Source organism: Etheostoma spectabile, chromosome 14, assembly GCF_008692095.1.
Source record: "Etheostoma spectabile isolate EspeVRDwgs_2016 chromosome 14, UIUC_Espe_1.0, whole genome shotgun sequence".
NCBI lineage: Eukaryota > Metazoa > Chordata > Actinopteri > Perciformes > Percidae > Etheostoma > Etheostoma spectabile.
In genome coordinates, this window is record NC_045746.1 from 15,028,330 (window position 1) to 15,053,501 (window position 25,172).

General features: G+C 40.7%; 2 protein-coding genes across 15 annotated transcripts in view; one reads left to right on the plus strand and one right to left on the minus strand.

Annotated features, from left to right (window-relative positions):
* The first annotated feature begins 6,014 nt into the window (after positions 1-6,014).
* On the plus strand, positions 6,015-17,519 carry LOC116701236 (homocysteine-responsive endoplasmic reticulum-resident ubiquitin-like domain member 2 protein). Of its 2 annotated transcripts, none has more exons than XM_032534831.1 (9): positions 6,015-6,115; positions 6,566-6,925; positions 8,109-8,186; positions 9,465-9,578; positions 9,748-9,881; positions 10,335-10,448; positions 10,532-10,822; positions 11,056-11,164; positions 16,410-17,519. In XM_032534831.1, exons 2-9 carry the CDS (start codon positions 6,776-6,778, stop codon positions 16,575-16,577), a joined length of 1,158 nt encoding a protein of 385 aa, XP_032390722.1. In that variant the 5' UTR covers positions 6,015-6,115; positions 6,566-6,775; the 3' UTR covers positions 16,578-17,519. The 2 variants fall into 2 exon arrangements, with proteins under 2 accessions (XP_032390722.1, XP_032390723.1); XM_032534832.1 differs by lacking the exon at positions 6,015-6,115 and adding an exon at positions 7,791-7,887 and having other exon boundaries at positions 6,567-6,925.
* Positions 17,520-19,038: 1,519 nt separating this feature from the next.
* Positions 19,039-25,172, minus strand: part of LOC116701234 (sodium bicarbonate cotransporter 3) — a 45,846-nt gene continuing 39,712 nt past the window's right edge. For 8 of the 13 annotated variants that reach the window (XM_032534821.1, XM_032534829.1, XM_032534828.1 and 5 more), the window contains 4 exons: positions 24,268-24,405; positions 23,323-23,447; positions 22,224-22,340; positions 19,039-21,575 (listed from right to left, as the gene is read on the minus strand). In XM_032534821.1, coding sequence (XP_032390712.1) covers positions 21,494-21,575; positions 22,224-22,340; positions 23,323-23,447; positions 24,268-24,405 — 462 coding nt within the window. In that variant the 3' untranslated portion in view covers positions 19,039-21,493. Of the gene's footprint in view, positions 21,576-22,223; positions 22,341-22,852; positions 22,902-23,322; positions 23,448-24,267; positions 24,406-25,172 lie in introns of all 13 variants that reach the window. The other 5 variants (XM_032534819.1, XM_032534826.1, XM_032534824.1 and 2 more) reach the window with 5 other exon arrangements.

Below are 25,172 nucleotides of genomic sequence, written 5' to 3' on the forward strand. Positions count from 1 at the left end.
TATATATATATACACACATACACACACACACACACACACACACACACACACACACAAAATTGTTGAGGCGGCATTATATTTCGGTAACGGCCCCAAACAGTAATGGAGCGCTACTTATCATTATGGCATAATTAAGGGTTTAAACAAACTTGACATGGTCTTTACCACAGTCTAAACCGGAGTTTAGGCATGCAGTTAAAGCCTCATCCATCCTCGAATTGTGACTTTTTCCACACCAGTGACTCATCTAATTGCAGACAACCATCATGAATTACACCGTTGACACAAGGGCTTTAAAATATATTCAGAACAATACAAATGGGAATACAAACTGACAGCATTAGCCAACAGATAACTGCTTTCTTTTATTTGTTGTGACTAATAATATTTCAAAGGGGGAAAAGGTCAAGACAGCAATAAAGCTAAAACATTTGAAAAACATTCCAAATATGCCCAAAGGATTTGTCAATGCTTTGTTAATTTAATTTTTGATTTGAAATCATCAGCAATAGCTAAGTTTCATACCATGTCACGAGTAAATAGATAGGTAAACTGGATGAAATTCAATTTACTTTACTCCATGGTTCATGGCAATCAATCAATCAATAACTTTACACAAAAGATACACAAATAAATTCATTCATTCATTGACAATGTTTACAAATACATATAAGCTTTGCTGACTGGCACTAGAAATCTTGGCACACACTATAACATCCTAATGGCGTCATAATACGCAAGTGTAGCTCTCTGTGTACTGCTCTTTAAATACCTAAAACCAGAGGTGACCTTGGTACAGGAATCCCAGAACAGACAGACCTTGAACTCGTACGAAAGTGACAAACAAGCAAGTTTCCCTGAGCATTTACAGCATTTACCATTTACAACTTAGTCAATACAGATCTCTGTCATACAATAATGTACATCATTTGTCAAAGAATGACTGAAATATTGACCTTGGCAGAAACTTTCACCAAAGCAAACTTGAATTACACATTTAATAGGCTAATTCGAGATGAACTGCGCCTCACCTGTAAAGTGGACAAGAGCTGGCGGCAGCAGCGAGTCGGGATAAAGTCGGACACAAATCTAACCGGCATGCAACGGGCGGCCCTAATCGGTTATGGCTTGAGTCAATACTTAAAGTGCTCATATTATGCTCATTTTAAGATTCATAATTGTATTTAGAGGTTGTACCAGGATAAGTTTATGTGGTTTAATTTGTAAAAAATGTATTTTTGTTGTACTGCACATTGCTGCAGCTCCTTTTTTCACCATGAGTGTTAAGCTCTCCGTTTTTGCTACAGAGTGAAGCATCTCAATTCTGTTATATCTTTGTTGGGAGTTGCACATGCGCAGTAACTAGGCAAGCACTGCTAGCTAGTCAGAAGCAGAGTGTGAGGGCGTGCCACGCTAGCAGTTAAGCAGTCATTATAATGTGTGTTACAAAGTGATGCACGTTAGTCACGGAAGTGAAGGCTGGACTACAATAGAGCAGTTTGGAGCAGTTTGTGAACAGTGTTTCTGTGGAAGATGGTAAGTCCCTTTGGGTGGACTTTGAGCTTTTTCACTTTGTAAACCTATAACGTAAACAAAAATATATACAGTAAAAGGCAAGTCAAGAATTGGAAAAAAGCCAAAAAGCACAATATGAGCCCTTTAAAGTGTAGAAAGTGGAGATATTGCACACACACATATATATATATATATATATATATATATATATATATATATATATATATATATATATATACACAGACACACTGCATATATTGCTGTATGAAAACCCCAAATGTACTATACTTAGACACTAATATACCAAATTACACTCTATTTAAAAACCAAATATCGGGAAAAGCCTTTTAGTGTCATTTGATGCTTATTAGAAGAAAACTACTGATAATGTCAAACCACATCTCGGTCTACTTTACACAGTCACCCATTGCCTGAATACTATCCGGTGTCTTGTGGAGTTTGTAAATGGTAAATACAGTGTATAAATATACTATTAATACATGCTTCATCGACGCTATTCTCCCATACAAGTTAAGACATCAGAACATGTAATGCCTTATTACTATTCAACCACATGTAGGCTGTGGAAGCTACCAGGACATTGCATCTTTATTTCCTAGTTACATCCTTTTGTAACACATCACAATAGAATGTACTGTAAACTAAAGTGAGATATGTTGCCATTTCCTGCTGTTGGTAATTTGTAACTAATTACAACAGACCTGTACCGTAATCTAAAGGGATATCCGTCCTTTTCCAGTCATATCTTATTAGAAGGTCATTAATAACACATTACAATCAAAATGGCTAATTGATATACATATTTGCGTATTATAGGCTAGCCAGTACTCAGCGTGGCTACTTTCCAGCATTTCTAACGTTACTGGACTGAGTCTTTACCATACCTGACAACACTCTTGTTTTTCTCGGGTTTCTTATGTTGTTTTTTTAGCCCTCTCAGACCCCTCCCCATTTGTTGTTTCTCTTGGGAAACTCCCGTAATTTGCATGGCCCAAACTCCATTATAAATAAACACAACACATAGCCTACTGATGTTTTAAGAGGGACAGTTATTGATGCTTAAGGAATGATGAAAGATGATCAAATGTGTTTTTTATCAGTGTTAATGGTGTTTGTACTGAATTATTAAAAACAGCAGCGTTTCTGTGATGTTTTGTTGCAATAAAAATACAAACATATCGAAACACACAACACATTAATAAATTTAGTCATGTTTTTATATATTGCAATGTAAATAATACACTTAACACTTACCAGCATTGCCACTGCACAATGAATACACTTAACGTTGACTAAAACATTGCAACATCACCAAATACAGATAAACTAGTAATTGTTCTATGTGAAGGTTTGGCAGTAGTTTACTGACAGATGGATGGAATATGAGTGCAATTCAACAAAGAAACTTAAAATGTATTACAGACCTCCTGTAGTTGTAACTGCTTAATGAAAATCTGTGTCCTCCCAATTCCCCAAGCTAGTCACCTTTTCACACTAGTGTCTCACTAATGAGGACACTCATTATGAACAGAGCCCCCTCTGAATCTGTTCAGTTCAACAGCATTTACTTTCACAGAATTGTTGAAAAATTAGCAGCTTTTCATTTACTTTGACTTATTTCTCGTATTGCAGAAAGAAAAAGAAAAAAAGTTATCCCAGCTCAGTGTTATCTATAAACATTGCCATGCCTCCTAATGGCCACTGAGGGTACTTCCTATCATTCAATTTAGCCCAGCCTGATTTTGTAGTTGTGGAAAAACTTGTGTAAGCATGCTCAAAGTGCAGCTTCATGTTAAAAGGGAATTTGCCCCTAACATACTTTCTTTAAAATGACATTTTCTCTCTGCAGATGGAAACCCCCTTTAAGAAAGAGTGGAATGACATATGGGATGACCTCTATAAAGTGGCGTCCTTTCTTGCCAGTATAACCACAGGAAGCTCTCTGAGGGTTGTGAAAATAGGCTGACATTTTACAGGATGAGAGAAATGTAAGAACAAGATGAAGGAAAGATCATTTCCCTCAGAATTCTTTGCTGTAGTAAGAAAATATGCTGGCCCAGTATGTTAACAGTAAATGGATGCACACACAGGGAAAGGAAAATGAAAGAAATTGGACGTCTCTACTGCACGGCCAATAAAAGGTGGCATGCATAGCCTTTCACTGATTTACATCACCTTATAAACACGTTGCATCCTCAGAGAGGTTGATCGGTCATGTGTTAACATAGTGAAACAAACATGATGGACTTCACATGGATAGTGCTTTACCCTCCTGCTGAGCTGAGGTTCTGAAGTGGTTGTGTAACTCAGAAATAATGAGAAAAAAACTATTTGCAAAAGTGATTTTAAAGAGCAAGCTTCAAGAGATTGCCAAAAGATATTTGAAAGCCTATAGCCTACTATAAGAAGGAGCGTTAGCTAAAGAAGCACAAAGAAACTGCCCCAGATTCCTGTGCTTGTGGAGCATTGCAGTTGAACTGGGAAGTGAGAATTTCTATGTCTCCTGTCGAAAACTTCAACTGGAAAGCCTCCTAAAGTTGGATTTCCAATTTGTAAAGCCAGGAGAGCCTCACAAACCTTGACACTAATCCAAAATGGCTACTATGGGCATCAACAGTAGTACAGTCCAATTTCTGTAGACATGTTGCTAAAGGTTTTGTATGTGAAAAATACCGCACAATGCGTTGTTGTCAATAGTATTGCAAACAATGGCTAACACAGCTGCGTTCCAGTTCTAGTTGCAATTTCTGAGTTCCCAGGCCGAAATGTCAACACCCCCTTAAGTCGAATTTCTGTCTCTGAAAGGTCGGGAGAACCTCACCAACCAACCCCAAGATCATAATCCAACATGGTTGTTAACAGAAGTTAAAGTTGTGGCCTATACTGTTTTTTGCTCTTCTGTCTCATTTGTGTCTCATTAAATCAGTCGTCCACATAGTACTGTCAGCCTTCTATCCGTTGACATGTTGCTATGGTGTTTGATCGACAAAATACCACATAATCCTAAATAAATTTGTTTCTAGCACTGGAACTGGAGCGCGGTCAAATCGGGTGTGACGTTATTCCAAGTACTGACCTCAGACTTCCGAGGTAAATGGAACGCAGCATAATCCATTCAGACATCTTGTGCTTTATCCTATTCAGGGTTGTGTGAGGCAGCAACCAATCTCAGAGCACAATGGGACAGAATTTTCCCATTCACCACACCTGCCTGTGTTTGGACTGTGGTAGGAAACTACAGCACCTGAAGGAAATCTGGGTCAAGAAGTTGTCTAAAAATAGGTAATGTCATTTATAAAACAAAGCCTCAACCTTCAAGAAATTCACATTTTGGATTTACTGGTGTAATTAGCTGTAATTTGATATAGTTGTGATTTCAAAATTGTTACACTCTTCTCTCCCCTAGAAGCACAAATAGGCTGCAATGTAACACACGCACACGCCTATGCACGCACGCGAGGAAATAGTCTGGACATTTTTTTCTGTAGGTTAACCAATTTTCAGAGCAGAATGAAAACATTTAGTCTCAGTTTTTCATTGTTACAGTAAATAAGTTCAGGTTATGTTGTTTGAATGCAAAACTTCATGTTCTCCCAAAGCTTGATCATTTCCATTTGATTGTATTCATCTAGCTTTAATAAAACACATTGTAATGAAACATTGAATATGGTACATTAGGTTCAGTTGTAGACTCTCCATACTAATGCTATGGCTGATAAGATCACAGATCACACCTACAGTAAATCAGTAAAGTATATATCTGTGTTTACATTGCCCGGTCAGTTAATGGTATTTTCACTACATACCACCAATGATTGGCATCATTTGGTGTTTTGAATGTGTGAAGTTACCTCTTTTTCTGTAACTCACATCACTTACCTGTTGATATATTAAGGTATAGTGCTTACTGCTTTCCAATCATGGGACTTGTATTTGATTTATTGTGATAAATGAACAAAAATAATCTTTATGGTCATGGCCAACACTGGATTTTATTATCATGTCTGTTGAACTCACACGTCTGAAGCATGTAGGCTACTGGTCCACTGGAAAAAGTCCTCCCGTTAAAAGGAGGAAACTGTTAAGGAACCTAGGAGCAACTGAAGAAACAAACTGCTTAATTTAAACAGTTGGAACAAAGAAGAAGAAACTGATAGAATAATAGAATAATATAAAATTATGCAAAGAATTGATATCAAAGATGTGGACAGCAGTGGCTACACTGCAATAATGTGAATGTGAATATGCAACAGCAATACGCTGCAACAGGCCTATGCCAAAAATGAGGGTGACAATAGCTCAGTCCATAGGGATATGGTTATGGAAAAACAGAGTTCAATAACCATGTTGTAACAACAGAGTGAAAAAAAAAATGTATTTTTTCACTTTGGAATTAATAAAATAAATGAATTAATTCCTTGAATAAAGGAAGAACTCACGTCTACCAGTGGGTGGCGGTAACGCACCATGAACATTAAATGTCGACAACATCGTGAAATGCAACGAAGAAGACACCCAGGTAGTCAGGGCTTGGAGTTACAAGAAGGCTTTGTATTTCGGTCACAGGGGGGTAAACAAGGTAGGCAAAACACATATGTCACTCCTCTGTACGAGACTAACACCTTTATAAAACAAGATCGTTTTAATAAGTATGCTAACAACTTTTTCGGCTTGAGTTGACTGACCTTAGTAGCAGAAAACCTAGTGAGGCTAACGTTAGCTTAGCCAGTTGTCAAATACTCTTAACCAGATCTAGCTATATGCAAATGTTGTTATAATTCCATACATGCCGTTACGCCTCTATAACGTTACGTTTGTACGAGCTCGTTACAACAGGTCAACACTAGTTGACATTAAACATTTGTCTTGTTCAATGTGTCAGAGTAGCATTCAAACAAGTAACAGTTAATTATTTCTGAAATATTATTGAAACGTAAATGCTTGCATGAGAGTAGCACAACTAGTCTGTATTAAATTTGCCTACAGCTATCGGGATCACGCTAATCTCATGTCCCCTTTCTCACCTTAGGTTCCAGTAGGTCCAGTGAGCCTGAGTCTGTACACAATTACAGGAAACGCCTTGCAGCTGCATATTAGCGTTATCAGACTCGTAATATTAAAGTCTTCGCTCCGATGTCAAGAAGAAACTTTTAGTTGGACTGTAGCCAGTACCTCTAATAGGGCAGTCCAGAGCTTTTTGGTTTTGTTGTTCATCACTGGAGACAAATGGTTTTTAGTCATGGATCAAGGTGTTGTGGACAGTCCTGCTGTTACCCTCGTCATCAGGGCACCCAACCAGATGTATGATGACCAGACCATCAACTGTTGCCAGAATTGGACTGTGAAGAAACTTAAAGCACACCTGTCAGATGTATACCCAAGCAAACCAGTGAGTATTTTGGCTCCAGTCCGCTTAAATAAGCTGAGATAAGAACATTAACGATGTAGTAATGCCACTGCCTATTTATTTACTCTGTCATAGGTGATCACCTTAGTTAAATCACATGAAAGCTTTCTATCCTGTGTTTCTTTTTGCATTTATTGGGCAGTTTGACAGCATAGTGTGGCAAGAAACATCAAGTGAGATTGAAACTGGTGACAAACAAGTAAAAAGTGTTCCCAGCCAAACACAAACTGTTAACATCAGTTACGTATGTATAGTCAAGTGGGTCCCTGCGTGTGATGGTATGAATGATGTTTGTAGAATTTAAACCCAAGAAGTAAGTTGTGTAAAATAAGATCAAACATTGTTGCCTGTTGGTGAATATCAGATTTACAGTTCCACTCTGAAATTAATCATAGACTTTAAACTGTATTTGAGTCCAGGACTAACCCTGCCAACATGTTCAGATTGCTGTTTGAATCCTTTTACACTTCCTTTGATTAAAATTACTGTTGAATTATCACAGAAGTGACAAACCACTAACCTTGATCTATGCACTAAAGTGAAAGACGTTCGATTTCCAGAGTCATAGTAGCTGTAAGAGCCTTGGCGTCTGTACATTTGACATCACAATGAAAGGAAGGCATTTAGATTCCGGCTGTATTGTGCAGCTAGTGTGACTTTGCTCCTTTTCCATTCTTTCCTGGGACTTGTTTTCATGCAATCATTGTAAACACAAAGGAACAAACTCCTCCCTTCTAAAGCTGTGGAGTAATAAGGGCTCCACTTAGTCTTTTTTTAGTGGACGTTAACTGTGACATATTTAACAGTGAGGCATCTTGAACCCAGAATAAACGGTTCTCCATTGCAGGTTGGCCAGGATAGGCAACTGGCAATTTAAATTCCTGAATGGTCGTACAGTTAAGGCAGGCTGTAAGAGGACACACCTGACCTTGTTGCACTGCCAGGTTAATCCACTGTTAAAACCCACTTATTCCAAATGAGGTTATTATAATCTCATCCACTCACTCACTCACTCACTATTTCAGTTTGCCATTTTACTGCTTATTGTTGTTTTTGTCAATGTTTATACAGGGCAAACAAAATTAAATGAACTATATTCTGTACATTTTGCTAATATACAATTATATCCAATGACCCCCTTATCCTAATAATTTTGGATTTCTAGAGCTCCAAAGACCAGAGGCTGGTGTATTCTGGGAAGCTGCTTTTGGATCACTTTACCTTAAAAGATGTGCTCAGAAAGGTAGGCTCCCTATGTGTTGGATTTCATATTTATAAGATTGATTCTAGTTTAACTAGAAGAGCACTCAAAGAACACAAACCTTCACCAACGCTATGCCCTATTGTACGTTAACAAAAGTAAAAAATGATTTACTGTACATCTGCTCCGTGATTCAGATCTGCTCCAAAATATAATGGGTTCCTCATTGGCCCATGCTACACCCTTTCACTACCTATCAGGAAAATTGGACTTGTTCTTTTTCCTGGTATCCCGCAGACAAACAAACAAACAAACCAAACCCAAAACATTGGTGAAATAATTCTAAACAAGAATCACACAAGCTGCTTAATTATCTGCTTTTACCAACTGCATACTTTAAGTATCTCATGTTTTGTGGTAGGTCCTTCAGTTTCAGTTAGGAGAAATATTTCTGTTACAATGACATTTTAGACAGTAGTGGTTTTCCAACTTTGTGGCAACAATTTATGGAAGTCCCTTTTCCTGTTTTAACATGACAAAGTCCCTGTGCACAAAGTGTGGTCTATAAAGATTTCTTTTCCAGTTTGGTCAGGAGGAGTAACTTGACAGGCCTGCACAGAGCTCTGACCTCAACCCCACCAAACAAGAATAAAATTGCAATATGGACTGTGAGCCAGGCCTTTACACCCAACAGCACTGGCTGACCTCACTAATGCTCTTGTGGCTGAAGGGAGAAAATCCCTGCAGCTAGGTTGTGTAAAGCCTTCCCATAAGAGTGGAGGCTGTTATAGCAGCACGGTAGGAGCTATGGTTTAGGAATGAGATGTTCAGTTACATTGGGGTGTAACTTTGTTTGGATGTCACACACTATTTTGGGCCTTATGCATTGTTTGAATATTTTTTTTGCTTTTGAAATATTTTGATCAAAAGTATTAAAGTTGGTACACACACCTGACAAATGTGGCATATGTAAATACACGCTCCTATGAAGGCAGCCATCTGCAACATTAAAATGGGCTTTATATTTGACAAATAGACAGAAAGATGCAAACATGCTATCCTCGAAGTATTACAGCAATATTCACTGTTAAAGTAATGCATTCTCAGGTTGTATGTATCTCAGGTTTTACTGTAATTTGGTGGTATTTTACTGAGAAAATCAATACTCAGCAGTATAGCATTTACCAATATTATGCAGATAACATGAAGTATTATTGTTCTGAATTGCTTAAATGACGCACTTCACACCCACAAAGTGAAGAATTTGATCCTTTTTTTCTTTGAACATGCCTTACTAATGATCTGTATTTGCATCTACAGCAGGATGAGTACCATATGCTCCATTTGGTGTGCGCCTTACAAACCCCTCCCAGCTCCCCGAAGCCCCCCTGCAGCCGCAGTAACAAGCCTCAGGAGAACTCCGCCGGTCCCACGGTGTGTCACCCACGCGCTCCTCACACCTTTCCATTAATTTCATCATCAGCACATTTCCTTTCATCATTCAGCTCTCACTGCTGTAATTTACACCTCCTTGATTTGAGATTCACCACTTGCCTTTCTTTCAAGAGGAACCATAAACCTGGAATTTATCTTCTGGTTACAGCCCCTTCAAAACTCTACTAGTCCTTCCACTGGTCATCCTAGCCAGTCATCTGCAGGAGAGAGCAGTGATGGACTCAGACACCGATCTGGACCCTTCCCTTACCACCAGATGTATCCACAATTTATGATACACAAGTAAGCTTTTGGACTGGTGAAAACTTAACTGCTGCCGTGCAGAGTTAAAGAGCATTTGAGTAAGCAGACTTACTGCAGAAACTAAAGATTTTTAGAACATGGAAAAAACTTTTTATTAGATGCCAAAAATCACATGAGCAAGAAAAGTCCTTAAATGACTCAAGAAAGCCTCAAGAACATAAATATTCACATAAAAGACATGTTTGAATGAGAAGTCAAGAAGCTATCACTTCCACCAATTTATGAAGCAAGCTGTTCTGTATTCCATGTCTGAAAGAAGCTATAGTAATACAGAGCTGCTATTGGGTTGAAAGAATTTGTTTAGCAAAGTAACATTTTCTTTCTATCTTAGCCTCTTTGACAATTGTGCTTCATGTTAAATTCCTGATTCCTGATTGTAATCCTGGATGACACAGGTCAAATGTTTTTGTAACACAATGTCTCTATTTCCAGCTGGAATCAGTACTCTCCACAGTCAACTCCTCCCACAAGCATGCCCGCCTATTACAACCCCATGACACTAATGTGGTGGCAGCAGTTGTATGCCCGGCAATACTACATGCATTAGTAAGTCCCTTCATGTTTCTGAATGTTTACCGGGTTCTATCCAGGCAGCCAACTGTGCTTTTATCCTTTCTGTGCCTCCCCAGTCAGTTACTGGCTGCCTCCTATCAACACCTTAGGCCAGACCAGCCCTCAAGTCACTCTAACCAGCCTGAACCTCTGACCCAGCGACCTCAGGTGGCTCGGGGCCGTGGCAACCAGGAAGTCCAGATGAACGCCCAGGGAGGAGAGATCATGAACGAGGAGGAGCTGAACCGGGATTGGCTGGACTGGGTGTACACATTTTCACGTGCTGCGATCCTACTCAGTATAGTCTACTTCTACTCCTCCTTCAGCCGGTTTGTCATGGTGATGATGGCTATGCTAGTGCTTTACCTGTGAGTCCTGCTGTATGTTGACTTGGTAGTTTGGGCTTTTGGTTAATATTGTATATCATGCCATCCACCTCCCATAATGATAGAGGTTCTTGTCTGACCGCAACTACCTTAGTCTGTTAAACAAGAAATTAACAAGTTAGACCACATTACACAAACGTATAATTAATAATGAGTGGTTAATGATATTAATTGCTATTGGCAGGATTTAAAGTTTGTTTTTTTGATCATTGCAGGCATCAGGCTGGCTGGTTTCCCTTCAACCTGGAGAATGAACTCCCTGAAGACAGAGCAAATCAGGCCGATATGGAGGGAGAGCTACAAAACCACGACTTACAGGAAATGGTAGCTTCCTTTCATCCATTTCAGCTTTACCAAAAACATTAACCAGGGCTAAAGGGATTTCTATTTGTAACCCATTGTGGTTACAAATACAAGGTAGATGCATTGAATAGCTTAGTAAAAGCGACAAATAGGGCTGGAAGATCACCCACTATTTTCACAATCGATTAATCATTTAAACAATTTAGCAAGAACAAACGGCAAACATTTGCAGGTCTCAGTTTCTCAAGGTTAGGTTTATATCATTGTAGATTTAATAACTGTTTTAGATTGTCTGACAAAAAAAACTCTTATGGAATATCAAGGAAGGGATAGAGGGACCCTGCCCGGTGGAAGCCCGGGGCCCCCGTCTGGAGCCAGGCCCAGACGGTGGGCTCGTGAGCGAGCGCCTGGTGGCCGGGTTTGCCACGGAGCCCGGTCGGGCACAGCCCGAAGAAGCAACGTGGCACTTCTCCCTCCAGCCCATGGGCCCACCACCTGTGGGAGGATCCAAAGGGGTCGGGTGCGCTGCCACATGGGTGGCGGCGAAGGTCAGGGGCTCAACGGACCAGACCCGGGCAGCAGAGGTGGCTCTGGGGCGTGGAATGTCACCTCTCTGTGGGGAAGGAGCCGGAACTTGTGCGGGAGGTGGAGCGCTACCAGTTAGTCTGGTAGGGTTACCTCTACGCACAGTTCGGTTCTGGAACCGTACTCCTGGTAGGGGTTGGACTCTCTCCATCTGGAGTTGCCCAGGGTGTGAGGCGCGGGGGGTGTGGGGATACTCACAAGCCCCGGCTGAGCGCCGCTGCGTTGGAGTTTACCGTGGACGAGAGGGTCGCCTCCTACGCCTGGGTGTGTGGGGGAAAACTCTGACTGTTGTTTGTGCGTATGCACACAACAAGAGTTCGGAGTACGGCCTTTTGGAGACCTTGAATGGAGTCCTGTATGGGGCTCAGTAGGGGACTCCATTGTTCTCCTGGGGGACTTCAACGCACAGTGGGCAATGATGGAGATACTTGGAGAGGCGTGATGGGAGGAACGGCCTCCTGATCTAAACCAGAGCGGTTGTTGTTGTTGGACTTCTGTGCTAGTCATGGATTGTCCATCACAAACACCATGTTCGAACATAGGGATGTTCATAAGTGTACGTGGTACCAGAGCACCTAGGCCAAAGGTCAATGATCGATTTATAATCGTTTCATCTGATCTGAGGCCGTATGTTTTGGACACTCGGGTGAAGAGAGGGGCAGAGCTGTCAACTGATCACCATCTGGTGGTGAGTTGGGTCAGGGGGTGGGGGAAGAATCTGGACAGACGGTAAGCCCAAACGTGTAGTGCGGGTAAACTGGGAACGTCTGGAAGAGGCCCCTGTCCGACGGGCTTTCAACTCGCCATCCGGCGGGGCTTTTCGTGCATCCTGTGGAGGTGGGGCATTGAAACTGAGTGGACAATGTTCAAAGTTTCCATTGCAAAGCTGCGGCAGCGAGCTGTGGTCTTAGGGTCTTGGGTGCCTCAAGGGGCGGTAACCCACGAACACCTTGGTGGACACCGGTGGTCAGGGAAGCCGTCCGACTGAAGAAGGAGTCTTTCCGGGATATGTTATCCCGGAGGACTCCGGAGGCAGTTGCAGGGTACCGACGGGCCCGAAGGGCTGCAGCCTCTGCCGTGACAGAGGCAAAGCAGCGGGTGTGGGAGAAGTTCGGAGAAGACATGGAGAAGGACTTTCGGTCGGCACCAAGGTGCTTCTGGAAAACCGTTCGCCACCTCAGGAGGGGGAAGCGAGGGATCATCCAAGCTGTATACAGTAAGGATGGGACTTTGTTGACCTCAAATGGGGAGGTAATAGAGCGGTGGAAGGAGCACTTTGAGGAACTCCTAAATCCAGCTGACACGCCCTCTGTGGTGGAGGCAGAGCTGGAGGATGATGGGGGATTGTCGTCAATCCCGGCGGAAGTCGCTGTGGTAGTCAAACAACTCCACAGCGGCAAAGCCCCAGGGATTGATGAGATCCGTCCAGAAATGCTGAAAGCTCTGGGTGTGGAGGGGCTGTCTTGGTTGACACGCCTCTTCAACATTGCGTGGAAGTCTGGGACGGTGCCTAAGGAGTGGCAGACCGGGGTGGTGGTTCTCCTCTTCAAAAAGGGGGACCAGAGGGTGTGTGCCAACTACAGGGGTATCACACTTCTCAGCCTCCCTGGTAAAGTCTACTCCAAGGTGCTGGAAAGGAGGGTTCGGCCGATAGTCGAACCTCGGATTGAAGAGGAACAATGCGGATTCCGTCCTGGCCGTGGAACAACGGATCAGATCTTTACTCTCGCAAGGATCCTGGAGGGGGCCTGGGAGTATGCCCAACCAGTCTACATGTGTTTTGTGGATCTGGAGAAGGCGTATGACCGGGTCCCTGGGAGAAATTGTGGGAGGTGCGCGGGAATGGGGTGAGGGGGTCCCTTCTTGGGCCCCAATCTCTGGATGACCAAAGCGAGAGCTGTGTCCGGGTTCTCTGCAGTAAGTCGGACTCGTTCCAGGTGAGGGTTGGCCTCCGCAGGGCTGCGCTTGTCAACAATCCTGTTTGTAATATATATGGACAGGATATCGAGGCGTAGTCGGGCGGGGAGGGGTTGCAGTTCGGTGGGCTCGGGATCCCATCGCTGCTTTTGCGGAGATGTGGTCTGATGGCATCATCGGCCTGTGACCTTCAGCACTCACTGGATCGGTTCGCAGCCGAGTGTGAAGCGGGTGGGATGAGGATCAGCACCTCTAAATCTGAGGCCATGGTTCCAGCAGGAAACCGATGGAGTGCTCTCTCCGGGTAGGGATGGAGTCCTTACCTCAAGTGAAGGAGTTTAAGTACCTTGGGGTTTGTTCGCGAGTGAGGGGACTATGGAGCGTGAGATTGGTCGGAGACGGAGCAGCCGGTGCGGTATACATTCTGTTTATCGCACCGTGTGGACGAAAGAGCGTGAGCCAGAAGGCAAAGTCTCGATCTACTGGGCAATTTTCGTTCCTACCCTCACCTATGGTCATGAAGGCTGGGTCATGACCGAAAGAACGAGATCAAGGGTACAAGCGGCCGAAATGGGTTTCCTCAGGAGGGTGGCTGGCGTCTCCTTAGAGATGGGTGAGAAGTCAGTCATCCGAGAGGAGCTCGGAGTAGAGCGCTGCTCCTTCGCGTTGAAAGGAGCCAGTTGAGGTGGTTCGGGCATCTGGTAAGGATGCCTCCTGGGCGCCTCCCTAGGGAGGTTTCCAGGCACGTCAACTGGGAGGAGACCTCGGGGAAGACCCAGGATAGGTGGAGAGATTATTCTCCAACCTGGCTGGGAACGCCTCGGGATCCCCCAGTGGAGTAGTTGAGCGGCTCGGGAAAGGGAAGTTTGGGGTCCCCTACTGGAGCTGCTGCCCCCGCGACCCGATACCGGATAAGCGGATGAAGATGGATGGATGGATGGATGACAAAAAAAACTGCATTTTAAAAGATGCCCCAATGGGCTACGGGAAATCTGAATGGGCTTTTAATTTGACATTTTATAATCTAAACGATAAAAGAATTAACAGATTATTTACATTTTTTGGCTTTTCCCCTTTCCTTTAGAGTGTTATATTTTTGGTGCACATTATAGGATTACAAAGTAAAAAAGCTCAAAGTCAACCCAAAGGAACTTACCATCTCCAACAGAAACCACTGTTCACAAACTGCTCCAAACACCTCTGTTGTAGTCCAGCCTTTACTTCTGTGATGCACGTGCGGCACTTTCCAACACGTTATAATGCTCGCCTAGCTGCTGGCGTGCCACGCCCTCATACTCTGCTGCGGACAGGTTAGTTGTCCTTATCTAGCTACTGCACATGTGCAACTCCCAACAAAGATGGTACAGAAGTGAGAGGTCTCACTCTGTTGCTAAAACAGAGAGCTCAACACACAGGGTGAAAAGAGGAGCTGCAGCAATATGCAGTACAACAAAATATGGTGTTTTTTGAAAATTAAGCCATGTAAACCTATTCTAATATTACCTCTAAATAAAATTATAGACCTGAAAATGAGCATAATATGAGCGCGTTAAACAATAATGAAAATAATTGCCATTTTAGGTAGAAATGAAGAATATGATAATATTGTAACCCAAGTAAAGTAGTGTTACTTTTAAGCCATTTTACTCAAAAGTAAAAAGTCGGTCAGTTGAAATGTACTTTGAGTCAACCTTACTTTTTTTAAAATAAATAAAAAGTGCACTACTGTTAATGCTACAAAACAAATTGTCTTCCTCCCAATGTACACACCAGTGGAACATGAGCCAACATGACCACTTATGTCCAATCAACAATAAATATCGTTGTGCATACAACTGATTATCAATTATAAATATACAATGCCTTCCTCAGTGTAGCCTTACTAGAGTTCAGATAAGAGGAAAAACTCAGATGATTAAACAAAAATAACCAACAATAAAACCATTATTAAGCCAGTTAAATAGCCTGACATTCAATCAACAGCAGAACATAGCATCACCAAGGTAGCCAACACAGAGATGTATAAACAACATAAACACCACAGCGGCTGCTGCCACAAACACACTTAAAGAAAAAGAGAGGCTGCAGTTACGCTGCTAGGCAGAGGTAGTGATTTTTTTTTTTGTACTAGCCTGTCTGAACGTCATTCTGTGAGGCACCGCAGTTGTCCTCAATCTGCCCCGGGTTCATTTTGAGCACAGTATAACCAGTCCAGTCAGCCTCTCTGTCCCACTGCACTCCTCCTTTTGAGTTGATTGAGGCTATGCAGTCACATCAGGGATAATTTTCAAAAAACAGCACATGGTCTCCAAACAGCTCTCTAAAAAAGTTAAAAGTTCCTAAGTGAACGCAGATGATCAACCATGAACATTTTTGCATGTTAGCCACACCTAGCATGCACATGTTGATGACACATCGTAGGTGGGTTTTATTGGAGTCACTTAGCTCGCTTACCGGGTGGTGTATTAAATCAGTCATTCATATGCTGTATGTTCAAGTCTAAGCTGTCCTGTCAACAAAAAAAGGCCTAAAATGATTTAAAAAATTTAAAAAAAGTACACAAAAAAGTTTTTGTTACAGTACAGATAAGTCTCAATTGGTCAGACATTGACAGTAACTTTGCATAAAGGAGCTATTGCTCAAGTTTAGATAGTGGATATCGCATTTCACAGTCAAATATGTGTTATGATTGCACTGCATGTTACTGTAAAAATGCTGTATCTTACCTGATTGCCCTTCTATAATTTGACTTTATCCTGTATAGGAAGGCGTGATGGATGACGACTCGGACGATGATGGGGAAAGTGGAGAGGAAGGAGCAGAGGATCCAAACAGCGCCCCCCACGCAGGCTTCCTGTCCTCCACGTGGTCGTTCATCATAACCTTCTTCATGTCACTCATACCAGAGGGACCGCCAAACGCTGCTAACTGAACCACGAGCTGCCACAGGAGCACATTCTTTCTTTAAGACGACGACCTGCTTAGGGAAACTGTTTTCTGTTGCAGTACAGTGTTGTAGTTTCCCCAATAGTGTCCTTTACTACATATGTAAGACTCTGAGCCTAAAACACAAATGACTGATTTAACCTAAAAAGTGGTCACTTCATGGAGTTTTTTTTTTTTGTCTGCACAAAGAAAAACATTTTAAACTGTCCAATGACACGAAGAGTAGTTTAAATGCTATATACACAGGGATTGGTAGGGATGCATCATAAACATAGTCAAAATAATAAATGTCTGTAATTTTAAACATAGGGACAAAAGGAATATTTATAAAGGAAATTATTGACAGCACTTCTTATGTTTAACAACCTGAATCTCTTTTTCCTTTGTGAGAATATGTTAGTTTTGAATTAATTTTTTTTATAATGGTTGTTGTATCCAAACAAGACATTTTATTTTAGTAAGGGCCACTTATGCCCAATAGCTAAACTTCAGAGAATAATCCTGAGTCATGCAGCGTCTGTGATAATTTAGTAATTTGGGCCCAAAAGCTCATAAAATGTGTTTGAACACTATGTGTACTGTGTTGAAGTGTATCTCAGAGTGATGTTGGCTACAGAAGTGTGATTTTGTACTAGTGAATCAATGTACCACTAATTCGCTGACAGCCTGAAAGAACTGAGTGAAGTAGAAGAATTAATCTTCCAGAATTAATGGAATATCAAACAGGAAAGTTGTTGTTGGGATTTAAGTCATGTGGCATCGAGTGGAGAAGAGACACTTTCAAATTTAAAAATGTTAAATAAAGCACTGCCACAATTCAGAGTTAATGTAGGACAAAGCTACACCTCTTGAGTGTGTGAAAATGGCTGCTGCTGTATCTTTAACATGTGTACCATAATAATCATGTTTATTAAACCTTCCTTCATGGTAATGTAGTCATGTGGGTACCACTTTGTTTTTCTCCTATTCTCACTAAAGCAAAGTAGTTACATGAGCACACCTACTGACTTATTTGTACTGGGCCACAGAAAGCATTATGAAAATATTTAATGTTAAATGAAATACCTTATGGAATCAGTTAACCTTTAGCTCTACTGTGCAAGCTCAGGTCTAGATGCATGGAGCTGAAACCAGGGCTGCTTCTAGATCAGAGCACATGCTGCTCAAAAACAATGAGCTATCAAGAGCATCAAACAAATTAGGCTTAATTGGCTGGTCATAATTTCACATTTTGCATATTAGAAATAATCTCTGGTTTTAAGTTAAGGCTTCCCTAGTTGTCTGCTTTATGCCACTGTTGCGGTCAAAAGGTATTTGATTTATACATTTTGAAACATTTACTAATTACTCTGTAGCCACTAGTGTTGGGCAAGTTATTTTTTTAAAGTAATTAGTTACAGTTACTAGTTACTTCTTCTAAAAAGTAACTAAATTAGGTACTCTGTTACAATTTACAAAAGTAATTAAAACTGATTCACTCGAAATTTGGCATGGAGGCTCACGCCGCTATGTGAAACAACTGTGTCATGTTTGGTGGCAAGTGGAATAAATCTTGGCCAGATGTGCAATTTCCTCTTTCAACAGCCCCAGACAGGAAGTTGCTACTCTATAACTCTATTTTTCGCACTATCAAAATTCTTTGGATAACTTTTTCATCATGAGTGTCAGTAGATACTAACTGCAAAGATTATAAAACACATGACAATTCATAAAGTGAAATTTTTTTACAGCTTGATAGAGTTCCAGATGATAGGCTACACATGTTCCCTCAAAAGTTAGAATGATAAATTATTACTTTTTTTTTAAGTCAGGATGCACGTTAGGGGGCGCTATGGAGCGGGCAAAGTCCCCATTTCCCCCCCTGGTGTCTCGGGTGCTGTGGTGTACAGTGTGTGTAAGACCACTGCTGATCTTTGCTGCCATCTATTGCCTCAACATGGAAACGTTACAAATGAGACAGTCCCACGTGAGGTTACATGTTCCTCTTTTCCTTGAGGACCCATTTAGTACACGTTTGGATGATATGTCAATCAACACTGGATTTTTTCTAGAGCATAATACCAATGTCACTATTTAAGAGTTTAAAAGATCTGATAACAAAAACTAATATTATTATTTAAAACTATATAAGAACTCCTTTATAACTGTGAACAAGATATTTTTGAGCAGAGCAAGTTACAGTGGAAAAACAAACCTTTAACTTTTTATCTTTTATCTGACATTTTTTTATTTTTGTGTATCGTTACGATACTGATATATCTGCGATAACCTAAACTAGGAGACATGTGCCGCGCTAATGAGCTGTAAATAATTATACACAACTTGGAGTAACAAAAAAAAAAGTGCCAAGATATACTTCTTTTTCAGAAAACTACAGTCAAGACTCAAGTATGAGCATCATCTCCCATACAGCTGCCAGTGTGGTTTTAAATAAAGACAGAAGAAAATCACCATGTATTCACTTTTATTGCTTTGCACCGATAGGTCATCATTCAAGCTAAACACAGAATGCTATGTGCTTCATTGATGTTTGACTACGTGATGGAGTGTAAAATATTCACACTTTTGTTCTTTACATGGTTGACTCACCTCTTTAGGCTAATAAATATATCTATGTTGAAACTAATGTCATGTGAAAATAGGTTATTTTTTCATCAAAATAAACAATATCGTTAAATTATAAGGTTGGTGGATGTTCACTTTATTGTGATGATTCCACTGATCGACAACTCACACGTTTTATAGCAAATGGTCCATATGTGTAAGGAAATAACTTGGGGAATACTTGACACTGAATTAAAATTTAAGCTTTGTAGAAAATAGTTGGCTGGCAAAATGTCACCAAATGGATGTTTGGATGTTGACGGTACAATAAATTTGACATTCACTGATCATTAAAAAACAGTACCTCAATATCAATGAAAGAACTTTTAAATGTGAGCAGATACAAGAGCTGTGACAGTAGAACACAAACACACACACACACACACACACACACACACACACACACACACACACACACACACACACACACACACACACACACACACACACACACACACACACACACACACACACACACACACTATTAAGAGTAACATCTGTAAATGGAAGATAAATCGAGTTACATCGTTAGAGTCGGTGGCTGAGGCTACGACGTTAACACAGACGTGGAATAACACTACAACAGACATAAGTCAGCAAATGAGTTGTGTACTACTTTACTCTTGTATAGTATTGCTGGTCCATCTTTGGCATTTATGTGCCATCACGCGTGTTCCTGTATATCTGTTCTGAACACTTAAATTATCAGCACAACACTTTCACATAAAGAGCTTCAACAAGGCACGTAAGCTATTGCCTGTATATTCACTGTATCTACACACAGACAGAGCCGATGAAACACACCGAAAACATTTCACCAATAATGCTGTGCCAGGATATTAGCCAGGTTCAATGAGTCCATACATTGCACAGTATGGAATACTTATTGCTAAAACAGGACCACACTTTAGCAAAACAAGAACAACTTAATAGAATATAATAGGTTTTACATTTACTGTAGAAATATTTTGCATAAAATGACTTGCAACACTGAACATACCAAATTATCTTTACAACATACAGACATACACACTATTACCAACAACTACAACACCACAGACAGTATAAAAACCGGTGCATCTAACTGGGTCATAAATTATTATTTTTTTTATGTTGCAACTTACTATATTTTATGATTTACAACACTTAGTAAAATAGTGGTGATGCCAGAGATGAAAGGACATACAGTATAGTGGACAGCTAATTATCACTGCCTTGTGACAAGAAATATCAAGTGACCACAGTCAGAAATCATTCACTAATCCTGAGTTGTTTAACTGACATTTGAACAACCGCTCTATAGATACAGTGGGTGGAGAAGTTACCTTTTTATTAACACACTATATTCCATTTTTAGGTAAGAAACTATACTGGCAAAGTGCTTACTGTACAGTACAGACTTCGTATAGCCTCTGAAGTAGTTTTTTTCTAAATGTTTTAAATTAAAAGGAACACACTATACAGACATACATACATACATACATAATGATATTTAAGATAAGATCAAATACAAAATAAAACATTGAGGCTTACAGTGAAAACAACTGACCAACTTATGAGCAGCAATATCAATACTGAGTGTTCTCCTGCAGACAGCAGAGAGACTTCATTAGCAGATTCTACAAAGATATATGTAGTAGTGTGGTGTAATCTACTGTATCTGAATGCACCTCTGTTTTGGTTTGTGTCATTTACGGTGCCATACAAATTATGAAATATAATCAGCTGGCACTGACAGTACCTGAATGGCTTTAATCAAATAAGTGTTGAAGCTGGTGTAGATAGGCCAGTTAAGCCAACCTAAAATACATGAAAACAAACAAAGTGCAGGGCAACTCATGGTGTTTGAGCTACAAAGGACATAAAATGTCCAGTACTGTGATCAGCTAAAACAATAACAGTAATATTAAAACACACAATCCAAGATCCTCACCGGTGAGGCCCCTTCCTTTGGCATCTGTGGTTTTAATGCGTGACACATTGCAACATTGAAAGAGTTCCTAAACAGTGAGCGTTGGTGGGCAGTTACAGCAGAAATCCTTCATTCCTCTGAGATGTGCGCTCTACAGTGCATCGTGGCAGCCATTTGTACACATGCTGCACACTTCAGGACTTGTGAAGAGTGGAGTAGGACTCACAGCCCTGGGGGAGCTTGCCTGCTGCCCCAAAGAAGGGAACTTTGCGGGCAGGTTGTGCTGCTCCAGTTCTATGCCCCCTTTACCACTATGATGGTGCTCGTCAGCAGGGTAAAGTGTTGTGTGGGGAAAGGTAGCAAGAGGGGAGGAGGGCCTCGGTTTATCACAGGAAGGATTCGCTAGTAGAACCCCCTCCTGGTGTTTCTGGGCTGACGTCAACTCTAACGCAGGCCACCTTCTCCTGGCTGTTATAAAAAGATGAAGAAGACACACACAAGATTAGCGCTTGTCCTAATTTATGCTGGTAATGTGGATGGGGAGCAACTGCAAGTGTGAGATTTTGTCTGGAGGAGTGATAGTGCTCAATTACCAGTGCTCTTAGAACAGGATTTTACCACCTACAGTACACACTGTTGATGTCGGGGCTTATATGAAGACTGTTGAAATACGCAGCTCCGAACTGAGACAATTCTAGATTAAATATCAACTTGCGTTAAGATCCGTATGGATTTTCTAGTTAAGTTAAAAAGTATTCCTGCCAACATACTCAAATGAACAGCTTAAGGCGCTAAAGGAGACTGTCACACTCAAGAAGACAGAATTTTCTATGGACTTTTGAATTCTGCTTTAAATATCACACTGATGTTTATGCTGTACAGATGAGGCAAATCTGTGATATTGGGCTATATAAATAAAATTGACTTAACCTGATCTACCTTCCAGGCAGCATTAAGCTTCTGTTTATTTCATTACAATATGAAAATAACCTTGTAGAGTCATACAATTCAGTAGTCTCTAACAGAGTAAATTAGTTTTAGTCAACATTATATCATCATCTTAAAGTGATGCAGTTGGGAGGGGCTCTGGTAAACTCCAGGAGATGGCATAGCTACCTTTCACTACGCTTCACAGGTGGGACACATGACTCTGCACTCGAGTTCACGGCTGTCCACGCTGCGGTTTTGTCCATTTCATCAGAGATATTTACAACCAAGGGATCAGAATCAGAACTACATGCCAAAATGCACACACACACGCACATACACACGCACAAAGAGAAGACAGGCATGTAGACATCAAATCAGCAAGAGTGGTTCAGTGCAGGACAGTTCAAACAAGCAGACACAAACATGCATATAATTAAAAAAAGATTAAAACAAATTAAAAGCACAAAATGACTGACCAGACAGGCCACACACAGCATGTTCCATGTTACCATGTATCAAGAAATGTGGGCCTTTTGCGTCGGAGGCACAAATTGATTGCGTACACATTAGTTAGTTAGACAATGATTGGATTATTTCAACAAGACAAACAGACAGACTGTATTACCCTCAAAATAATAATAAAAAGAACACAAGAACACACAAAGCACTGTGTTTTAAAGCCAGTGTTTCTCTTTTTTAAATAGCAGAGGACCGACAGTTTTTGGCCATGCGCTAACTGTCTGAGTATCAGTGAGGAGGGTTAGAACGCAGCCATGTGGGTCAGATGTTTTACATCAGACACACAACCCTGCTACCTCTTCTTCCATTGGGAGGCTGTGGGTCACTAGTCCTATTCTGTATGATCTGTTCAAGATGGACATAATAACACACAGCTAACTACCAGTGTCAGGATTACCATTACAAGTTGTACATGACATCATGATGAATCAGAAAATGTGCTTACAGTTCCAGGTTATTTTTTACTATGGTCTACATTTTTCCTTTAGGTTTCCAGACTGCTCTTCAGCCGTTAAGGCATTTTATATATGGGTTATGGATTAGGAAATTCTTTTGGGAACTATTTACATTAGGTGTGGTCTGTAAAGCTTCAGACATAAAAACGCATTTAGCTTCCTCATAAAAGTCAGACCATAAAAAAGAAAATATATTAGAAAAAGAATAAAAAAAGAATACACTTGATGCCTCACTAAGCAGTTGAAATAAAATTCTGCTTTTTACCCCAGAACTGGGTATCAAAGTGTGCTTAATGGCCTGCACCACTCACCTCCCTGAAAGTGATTTCACCGGGATTTTGAGCCGGTCCAAGCCGTCAAAGCTGTCCTTCAGTACCAACGTCTCTTCTTCTTCCAGTCTGGTCTCTTCTTCCTGATTGAAAACAGCATTGGAGGCCTAAATCACAAAATAGCCATGACTGCAGTGAGGCAGCTAAAACCCTGGTATGGGGTAACTGTCACTTCCATATCTTCTTATTCATGCCGTTTTTAACTCTTTAGGTTGGGTTTTATGAGATTACATGGCTTGATGTTCACACGTAGTAAAATTGTCTGCTATGAGTCTCCTCTAGTTATGTATTAAAGAGGACATGTTTCCTTCTCCTTTACATAGCAATGCTTGCATGGCCTTTATACCTCTAAAGCAGTGGTTCCCAAACTGGGGGTCCCACAGTTATAACAGGGGGGAGGGGCTTCTAACAAGGCAAGGCTTAACGATTTTTGTATCTACAAAAGAGGGGCCCCGGCAGGAACCACTGCTCTATAGAGTCCAGAGTCCAGATATCTCTGGGGTATTGCAGCATTGGTCATTTCCAAATCTGTTTTAGATCTTATAGCAATGTAATTACCGTCCACCATTTATGCACCCAGACCCACCACTTGTACCGTAGCATTGTCACAATAACAAGTGACTGTATGGAGTACATGATTTGTGAAGCTTTGTTTACTGTAACTCGGAGAAATGGAAGATTTTTATGTGGTTGTAATATTATCATATTTTTGTCAATTCAGTGCAAAAGGTACTACAGTATTGTTGAACATGTACTGATCTGATCAAGCACACAAATACATAAGGTACAAAGCTAATCACAGCAATATTGTTGTATTGTGAATTTGAATATTTAGCAAAAACTAAACTTCCCTTATCCTTCTGCTTTTTTACAGTTTGACTTCATTTCACTACGAAAAACAAGTCAACAACATGAGATGAGTTTTACCAGCTTTTCTCGTTCTTTCTTCTTCTTGTCATCCTCTTTCTTCTTCTTGCTTTCTGGTATCAAGTCATCCAACCAGCTCAGCTCTCTCTTTGTGAAGAAAAAGTCTAGGAGCTTTCGGATAAAGACCAGCGCCAGAACCTGGAGACATGTAGACAAGGGATTTATTATCACAAATTATAAATAAAATATAAAAAATGGAATAAAACTACAATTACCGCCTTGCGATTGTATTCATCCGCCAAGCGGTGGTGTTGTTCCTCAAATAAACTATGGCCGTGTTCCAATCCCATACTATATACTGTATTCAGTATGTATACGTAAGTTAGTTTTTTTTGCAGTTTGAAAACAATTTACATCAATGTCTGTCCAGACTTTCATAATATGTGTAGTGAAGACCTTTAGGACTTTGAATTTAATAGAAAGGTGTTAAGTGTATTTTTTGCTGAAACGTAAACACTGCACACACATCTTCAACCCAGTAGCAAAGAACAGGGTACTTAATGTTATGTTATGTTTAAGGTATATTTAAGACTTTTTAAAGACTTTTAAGACCCTGTGGGTACCCTAAAAGATGATTTAGACAATCACCACAGTTTCAAGATTAGTGTCACCAATTTCAGCCATAGACATTTGTGATATTTTGTCATAATTAGCGTATAAATTATTGAGTTATGGCCAAAAAGCTTGAGCTTTGACTTCCAAAATCTAGTCAGTTTATTTTTGAGTCAGAGTGGACATTTGTGCCCAATTTGATGAAATTCCCTCCAGGGGCTCCTGAGATATCGTGTTCACAAGAATGAGAAGGACTGACAGACAATGCATAAACACATCTATTACACTGAGAAAACATTTTATCTTCATTTAATCTGTTACTACAGTGAACATCAATTATGTATCATACTAAT